The sequence below is a fragment of the Citrus clementina genome, unplaced genomic scaffold (genome assembly GCF_000493195.1).
Source record: "Citrus clementina cultivar Clemenules unplaced genomic scaffold, Citrus_clementina_v1.0 scaffold_6, whole genome shotgun sequence".
Lineage (NCBI taxonomy): Eukaryota > Viridiplantae > Streptophyta > Magnoliopsida > Sapindales > Rutaceae > Citrus > Citrus x clementina.
Window position 1 is genome coordinate 9,890,645 of NW_006262139.1, and position 10,032 is coordinate 9,900,676.

General features: G+C 28.7%; 1 protein-coding gene across 1 annotated transcript; it reads left to right on the forward strand.

Moving 5' to 3' along the window:
- Nucleotides 1-661: 661 nt before the first annotated feature.
- Nucleotides 662-1,051, forward strand: LOC18039945 (indole-3-acetic acid-induced protein ARG7). Its single transcript, XM_006428686.2, has one exon. It carries the CDS (start codon nt 662-664, stop codon nt 1,049-1,051), a length of 390 nt encoding a protein of 129 aa, XP_006428749.2.
- Nucleotides 1,052-10,032: the final 8,981 nt, after the last annotated feature.

Consider the following 10,032-nt stretch of genomic DNA (forward strand, 5'->3'; position numbering starts at 1 on the left):
AGATCCCTATCATAATATTTTATTAAATAAAAATGTATATATAGTCCCTAGTTGGAGTTATAGCTTGTGTAATCATTCTCGGGTACAGACACTTTCATTTTTTAAAATACGGACACAAAGTTAAACATTTCAGTTTAATAAAGTCATTTTTCAATGCACTATAAAGTCATACCGACTCTATTAAACCGTACATAAAAGAAAATTAAGCGCATATATATAGTCTTTCTCTAGTGAATAACGAATTAATGAACGATATTGCTCATTTTATGATGAGTGATACTGCTACATAGATTTACCTTATTAATCCACAACTTCAACATTATTCACTATACGCAAAATTGTGTCACTTGTGTATGAGCTAACCATATGTTTAACCCTGATGTTTACTGTATTATTTGCTTTTTATATATAGTTTTTCCCTTTATATATAAGTATATAGACACACTACTTTTACATTAAAAAAAAAAAAAGCTCATCACTTACCTAGCTTTCTAGCTACCTGTCGTGTCAACCCTTAGCTCCAAAATTGTGGCTTATGCCTATATAAAGCTCTACTGCTTTTCCACTTTCATTAGCACCACTAGCTCTTCATTCTTCTTCGCTCAAAAGAATTGTTCTCTTTCTCTTTCTCTATATATTTTTGAAATTATACAAGAATTATATGAAGATGGCAAAGAGGAAATTTCTGAAGTCATGGCTTAACAAGTGGAGGAAGATGGGGAGTAAAATAGCTTGTGAGAATTGTTATCAATGGGCAGCTTTGTGGCCTTCCGTGGAGAGAGATCAATCAGAGAGCCCGTCAATTCCTAGAGATGTGCCAAAGGGTCATTTAGTTGTGTACGTTGGCGAGCATTACAAGCGCTTTGTAATCAAAATCACTTTGCTCAAACACCCACTTTTCAAAGCACTTCTTGATCAAGCTCGGGATGTATATGATTTTTCCAATGAATCGAAGCTCTGCATTCCTTGTGAGGAAAGCACTTTTCTTGACGTCATTCGTTGTGCCAGCTCTCTTGTACAGCATCGAAGGATCTTTCTCTGTCTTAATTAGCACTTTATCTAATTGATTCATGCTGCCTCTGCGTACCTGTCAGCTAATCAAATATAAATAAATGCATGCAGCATTCCATGATTCCCTTATTGTATGTTTGTATTGGATGCGTGCTAGATGCAAATCAACCTTCAAATTTATAAGGCCAACGTGTACCAGATTGGGCCGGGCTGGTGGGCGAGATTTTGCCCATTGTGTCGTGGATCTAAGTGGGAAGTATCCAAAGTATCCAAAGTTTGCACTTGGTTTATATATTAGAACATACAGCTGCTGAATAATGATGCTGGACTTTCCATCGTCTGACTCAAGTTTGATAGTTCTCTCAATTCAAGTGCCAACATTCAATTATTTGGATAAATAATAAACTATTATATTCACCTGTAGATGGCCCATCCCTATGCGAGATTCTGACTGCAAATTATTCAATGGAAAAAGATATTCTCACAACGGATTACACAAACGATTGTACAAAACTGTGAGTTTTGAAAAAGTATAATTACAAAATTTAGATAAAATCTTAAAAATTAATCATATACATCTCTGTTTTAATTCATTTGGATTTTGGGTCTAGGGTCTAGTTGATTTCCACAAAATGGTATCAGAGCTAAGTTTTTGGTTTAAAATATAAAAATGGACGAAACAGTTGTTTATTCCATTAATAATGGAAGATATAATTTAATGATAGATAGAAATACAATTAAAGATAATATAACAAAACATAAACAATATTATTATTCAGAGGTTAATATATTGGATGATAAACAATTAATACAATTTTATTTAGCCAGAGTTCATGAATTTAAAATTGGAGAACTCATCATAATAAAAAGTAGAAATTTAAATATTGATCCTATTCTTTTCTTTAGGATTAGGAAAGAAGTACATAGAAATAATTTTTCATGAAAACAATGGAATATTAACTCTATTGAAGATTATGTAGATGATCTTATAATTGATTATAATTGATTTTTAAATGTTAAACAACGAGATGAATACAATTGGAATAATAAAAGAATCAGAAGTAAATATTATCCTTCTAGCAACATGCTAATAGGATATAAAGATTTAATTATGTATAAACTTTGCTATATACATAAAGGATTAACAGAAAACAATATCCCTAAGGATATAAGAAATATTATATGTCATAAATACTTATTAGAATATAATGAGATATTATGCAGATGATACTATGAATAAATTACCAAAACCATTGTTAATTTCTTAAAATATTGAAACCAACATATTACCACCTTCTAGCTATAGGCATAGAGGATTTACTAATGGAAGATTTCAACCATTTGATTTAGTAAATGATTCCGATATGTGGGGAAATAATTAGTTAAATTGAATTTCATTATGTTTATTAAATAAATTAGGAAACCCAAATTTAACCATAGATGATATAGAAAGTATAAATAAGATACTTGAGATTAAAAGCATTGATGCCGAAAATATAAGACGAGTCAAAATGATAGGAGATCGAATGAGTGAAGAATTTGATTATGTTAAGCAATTAATAGGAGACTTTAAAATTGAAGATCAAGATAGATTAAAACAAGAAATCTTTAATATTATGAACAAAAGTCCAATTGAAAATAAATTAAACAAGATTGAAATCCAACTACAAAAAATTGAAAAAATCGTTGAACAACTTGGTAATAAATTCGCTATAAGCATAAATGGAAAATTACAAAAGGATTGAAGTACAAAAGATCAATAACAATATGGAAGAATTACTTATAGTAATTCAAGAACAAAACAAAATTTTACAAGATACCATAATTTACTATAATGAACACAAGGATAAAGAAATGATAACAATATCTAAACCGATATTTAACAAAATAAACAAAGACAAAAAAATTAATAAGTCTAAGGATGCTAAGTGAAAATATAGAATTACATAATCAAGAAATATCTGATAAAGAATATGAATCCGAAGAAGATGATGATATAGTCATTAATTTATAGGATATTGAAAATAGAATAGAACATCTAAAAATGAATGAATCAAAGCCAAGCATTTTTGAACAAGGAGAAACTAGCAATAGAGTTTCCTATGCTAGGGAAGAAATACCAACTCAAGAAAGACCACAAGGTCAATATTTTAGGATTAACAAGCCTAAAAAAGATTATAAAACTCCAGGAGAATATAGAGAAAGACCAATCAATCATGATAGTGTATGGTTAGATTTAGATTGTATCAAAGATAGAGATAAAACGATTACCGCTTGGGTTAAATCTATGAAAATGGCTTTTGGATTTCACAAAATTGATAGGGATAATAGTATAGAATTCCTTAAAATTTCGTTTATAGGAATTGTTTCTCATTGGTTTATGGGATTAAATGATAACCATAAAAATAGATGTTATATAGAAAATAATGATCGAAACGAAAGTGTTGATCAAGTTTTAAATAGATTTGAAAATGAAATAAGAAAAGAATTCTTGGGAGAAGATTGGGAAACCGATTTTCAACAAGAAATAAAAAGAAAACAGATAGAAAATTTAATGAATCTAACAAGGCTTATTTAGAAGAATATACATGTAAGTTCGAAGAATTATATTATAAGTGTGAATTTGATAAAGATGAAGATAACATATGCTATTACCATGATCTATATTTTGTAAAGATACCAAACCCATGGGGTAAAAGGATTATGTTGGAATATAACAAAGAATACAAAGATACCACAGAAACTGATACATTAGGAAATAGGATTAGATTTGCTCAAAATAGAATTAATGAATGGTGTTCTGAAATAAGAGATAGAAGACTTATGAAAAGGCAAAATTGAGGATTATGTTGTTCTAGGTTAGAAGATCCGCCAAGATTTGGATGTTCAGATAAAACCTATAAACACAAGAAGAAATTAAAAAAGAAGAGATTCTTTAAAACCAACAAGAAATATTACAAGAGAAATAAATATAAAAAGAAATTCTATAAGAAAAATAAATTTAAAAGAAGATCTAAAACCAATGCACCTAAAAAATGCACGTGCTGGTTATGTAATGAAGAAGGGCATTATACAAATGAATGTCCTAAAAAGAAGAAAGCAAATATAAAAATATTCGAAGATTTCAATGATTTAGAATTAATCACCGATAGCGAAGATATTAGTGAAAACGATAGCATATATTATCTTTCTGATGAAACTTTGAGAAGTTCTGATTCAGCATCTTATTCAGAATGAGTATAGACGAATTAGAAAATAAAAATTTATATCAAGATGAAGAGTTAGAAGAACAAGGTTCTTTTAATAAAGAATTAATCTTTGATAAAAGGCAATATCTCAAGATTAATAAAAAAGGATTGGAATCATCTATGACTTCGGTTAATAAGTTAGCACAAGGCATCGCTAACATGATTAAAAGAAAAAATATAATGTATTTCAGTACTACCGTAAGAGAAGAACCTATTGAAATTAGGTATGCTAGAGGAAATACAAATCTACCATTATTATTAAAAAATGATATAGAAGATAAGATAAATAAGATAAAATCTAGTGATAAATTTAAAATAGGATATGCCCATATTGGAGGAATTCAAGTCATGATAAAAGCTCATTTTCGAGAAGGAATAAATAGTCCAATAAATTTAGCGATATTGGATAAAAGAATCAAAGATTGAAAACATGCACTCCTTGGAATAATACAAGGAAACTTAAATTACAAAAAATTGATATTTAAAATATTTCCCAAATACTCTATAAGTCTTTAAATATTTTGATATAACGCATGATGGATCCTATCCATATAGTATAACGTATGCCATAGAATATGCATTAACAAATACATCAACTAGTGAAATGTTTGCTAATAGAGATTTTATTGAAATTGATAAATTATTCAATAAAGTTGGAAAAATACAACCTCCTGAAAGCTTGAGAGAAATAGATTTATCAGAAGAATGGGAGATGGATCTAAGTAGTCAACCTACCCTAATTAAAGGAAATACCACCAAAGCTATAGAATATACTCCGGAAGGAAGAATCTTCATAGGAAATAGAAGATCATTCTCTATACCTAAAAGAGAACCAGAATTAAGTAGAACCCAAAGTTTTACTAGATGCAGTCATCTTGTGATACCACCATCACATGAAATATTAGCCGCAATCAGAAAAAATAATCAAAATTTAAAAATTAAGATTGAATATAATAATGGAAAATCATGGCATGAGACTTTTGCTATCCTTGATACAGGAGCTGCAAAATCTTATGTAGATGCTAAAATGATTAAATATTTAGAAAGAAAAATTTTAATTGAGCCTCATACTTATGTAGGATTTAATGGAGAAAGAAAGACATTAAGTCAATATAGTGAAATACTATTAAGAATAAAAAGGATAGAATTCATCTTTCTTTTTTTCATAGAACCATATTATGAAACAGAAATAAGTTCTTTATTATTAGGTATGAACTTTCTTAAGAATTTTACTCCTTATTCTATAGAAGATAGAGAAATAAGCTTAATAGTTGAAGGAATTAAGCAAACCATATCAAGATATGTCTAATCCTTTTATAGTTTATATAAAAGTGATTATACCATATTATAAGCATAAGCCAGAATGGTTTCATATTTTAATAGATACTGGTTCAGGAGTTAGTTTAGCTAATTCAAGGATTTATCCAAAATCATATTGGAAATATTATAAGCCCTTAACAAGACAAGGAATAAATGGCGAATAAATCATTTTAGGAACATGTAGGATAAAAACTTTAATCCAAATTGAAGATTACATCTTAAGCATCCCTATATTATGGTGTTATGATCATATGGGAGCATATATAATTTTAGGGGTCAATTTCCTTCGTCAATTCATTTATATAATGACTAACGAAAGAATTACTCTTAAAACACCATGTAATCATTCCATCACTACACTAAGAATTTATAACCCTATTAGGCGAACAACTCGAAAATTACATTTTTTGAAGCAGCCAGCGTGGTGAATACAATATAAAAATCAATCAAACTCGAAAATTACATTTTTGAAGCAACCAGTGTGGTGAATACAATATAAAAATCAATCAAATCATACCAGATTATGAAAAAAATTTAGAAAAACTTGATAAAAATTTTGGAGAAAACCCAATTCAATTATGGAAAATTTATAAAATATATGCAAAGATTGAATTAAAAGACCCAAATGTTATCATAAGAGTCAAGCCTATTAGGTATGGACAAGAAGATAGACAAGAATTTGATAAACAAATTAAAGAGTTATTAGAACTCAAGATTATTTGAGAATCTAAAAGTCCTCATAGTAGCACAGTCTTTATGGACCTCTCTATGGTTGGAGGCAATTAGTGAGTCTATCTCAAAATTCCGAGAGATAGTACATTGGTTAGTGATCTAAACTTTTATTTTATTTTAGCTACAAACGGAAGCATGTTGGGCCTTGTTTGTTTTCTGAGATGTTGAAAGATGGGAAGTGATAAGAGTAACTCAATTTCTTAAAAATTGAAAGATCTGTTAATAAATTTCTAGATGCAATAGATCATTTAGACTTTTGTCAAGAATATCAAGTTGCTTAAACAATTTCCTTGATTAAAATTAGATTAACTGCAAACAAATGCTTGTATGAAGAAATAAAAGAAATTAATGATCCAGAAATATTCGATTTTTTAGAAGAAGAAAACAGGATAGCATTAATAGAATCAATTTTAACTACCCTCGAAATAATCCAAGACAGGTGCAAGACTAATAATAGAACTCAAAATCGAGTGTAAAACAATGGATAATAATAATAATATAGAGATGTTGATTCAAGATGCAGATCTCAAATTACAATCTATATGCGAAAGCTTTGATAGAATGTATCTAAGCCGGGAAGATAGCTTAGGAGTATACATAGATATGTTAGAAAAAAAAATTTGGTCTATGACTCAAAGAAGACAAATGATTATAAATTCAGGGATTAATTTAAGTATAGATTTTTATGAAAAAGATAATCATTTAAAACTTTAAAAAGATATAGTAAAAAATTTAAAGAAATTTAAAAATAGATGTAGAAGAGATGGAAGGAGAAATGCTCCAATCAATCAAAATTAATAAAATTCATAAATTCCAAAAATAACACAAAACTTTGAAATAATTTGCAAAGAGGTCCTCATTGTACTAACCTTTGTACCCACTTTTGTGAGAATATCGTTGTTGTCAATTGGCACATCAACATAATAAAAGTGGATGAACTACAACAAAACCTGAAGAAATTGATATTTGACAAAATAAATGATAAGATAAATTAAATATACTTTCATCATTTTGATTTGGGGCAATGTGCTAAATATAATTTGATAAATTCATATAATAATAATTTTTTAAAAAATCTTGATTTTCTATAGGACCCATTTATTACATAAATTAATTAGTAATTAATTAACTAAATCTATATGATATTTGACAAAAATAAATGAAAGTAGAGAAACTATAGTAAAACCTCAAGAAATTGATATTTGATAAAAATAAATGATAATATAAATTAAATATAACTTTCATGGTTTTGATTTGGAGCCAATATGCTAAATATAATGTGATAAATTTATATAATAATTATTTTAAAAAATTCTTGATTTGCTATAAGACCCATTTATTATACAAATTAATTATTAATTAATTAATAACTAAATTTATATGATATGTCTATGAGACTTTGTAAAATATGTTACCGTCTATTCTTGAATGTGTTGATGAATTGGAGCTCATTTCTAACTTTTTGTATTTTAATGTGTTTTATCCTATTATAACAAGAAATTATTCAATGTCATTATTGCTTTAAACATCATTTATGTAACACGATCCGCTAGGGGTGTTCAGAATCCAATCTGATCCGCTCAATCCGTCTGATCCGTGAAAATTCGATCCGTATAAATCCGATCCGTGGATTGGATATGGATTAAAAATTTAAAAATCCGCAGTCGATGGATTGGATATGGATTTACTTCTGTAAATCCATAAAATTCCGTGAATCCGCAAAATATATATATATATATTTAGTTAAAAAATTATTATAAATTTAATTAAATAATATTATAAATGTGACATTACATAGTCACATAAGCGCTATAACATATCTTAGCCATTATCCAATAATAATATTAAATAAAAAAATAATTAAATAATCAAATATACAAATATAACTTGTAAAAATTGTAAAACAAAATAAAAGCAAAGTCACACGCACTAGCAAAAGCAAAGTAACATAACGTCAAGTTACCAACAATTTGCAAAGTCACTCAAAAGCAAAGTAACATAACACCAATCACCAACAATTTGCAAACAAAAAACCCTAAGCTTCCTCGCCGTCACACGCATTAGTAACACCCAATACTGGTTCGATACACTCTCGACACCGATTTGAAGGACGTCGGCCGTGTGATTCCAGCAAGAGTAAGCCATCTTCTTCCCTGAGTCCATCGAGCCACTTCACAATCACTGGTTCCAGCCAAACAATTGCACTATCACAACCTTCAAGATCGCCACCCGTACTTCTCCTGGTTCCCATCGTTGACGGCTCCATAATCACCACTTTTCGACCCATAATCACCACTTTTCGACAAGTGCAACAGCCTTGGTGAAGGATCAGACTGTGTTTGGTTTCAGAAACTTCGCCATTTCAATTATTTGTGGCTTTATTTGAACAATTAATTTCAGTGTTATATTAATGTATTATTGTAACTTTATTTGAACAATTAATCTTAGTAAGTTATATTTTAAAACTTTAAACGTATTATTTTAGTTTTCTTTAAACAATTAATTTGTTTAAATTTTATTCAATTTTAATTTTAATTGGTACTAAAATTATTTTTATATTAGATTTTTTTTTAATTTCATTTGTTCATGGATTGGGGAGAACTAAAAATTTTAAATTTGGAAACTGATGCACAAAATGGTGGATTGGATATGGATTAAGTTAAATCCGCATCCGATCCGCAGACGTATGGATTGGATATGGATTGAGTCAAATCCACATCTGATCCGTAGATGTATGTATTGGATTTGGATTGAGTTTAATCAATCTGTGAATTAGATTGGATTGAAAAATTATAATCTGCAAAATTGTGGATCAGATATGGATTGATGTCTAATCCGTAAAATCTGATCCGTGAATACCCCCAACACGAGCTACGTAGTAGGACTAACATTGAGACATAAATATTAATTTCTTATCTATATTAAAAAAAAAAATTTAATGTACAAGAAAACCTACTTAAACTTGAGTTGTTACATAAGTTAGAAGAGCATTTTATAGTTGGTTCATTGAATGAATTAAATTGTTTAATTACAATAAGAATGATTATTTTTCAATAATGATCAACATATGAAAGCTTGGTCACGTTAATGCGATAAATACCATTTTGGATCTATTAGATACAACTTATATTTCTTATGTTATGAGAAATTTGGTATCCATATCTATTTTGGATAGATGTGGCTATATTTTTCATTTTCATGACAAAAAAAATTATTTATTCTATAATTTAAAACTGGTTAGTTATGGTACTCTTTACGATGGCTTGTGTATGATTGATTTATTTTCTCATGTTGTTGAATCATCATCGGATGCTCATGTTCTAGATGTTGTTAGCGCTAAGCATAAAAGGATTGATGATCTTAGTGGTGGCATAAATGATTAAGTCACATTTCCAAAAAAAGGATGGAAATGATAATTAAAGATAGTATTCTCTATAATATAGATTTCTCTGAATTTAACACTTGTGTTGATTGTGTCAAAGTAATCTTATTACTAGAGCTTGAAGAGAGTGAATTGGTAGAAGTCAACATGTTGTAGAGTTAATATATATAGACATCTATGGACAATTCACTTCTGCTACCATTGGAGGTTACAAGTAATTCATCACGTATATTGATGAGTATTCACGTTCTCATCATGTTGAATTTGTTGCTGAAAATTCTGTACATATACCTATTTGTTAAGCCTTCAAGTCTAGTATTGAGTCTAAAGGGCTAAAAA

Excerpts from the sequence above, each read along its gene's own strand:
- LOC18039945 (XM_006428686.2), top strand. The coding sequence starts at position 662 with ATGAAGATGGCAAAGAGGAAATTTCTGAAGTCATGGCTTAACAAGTGG.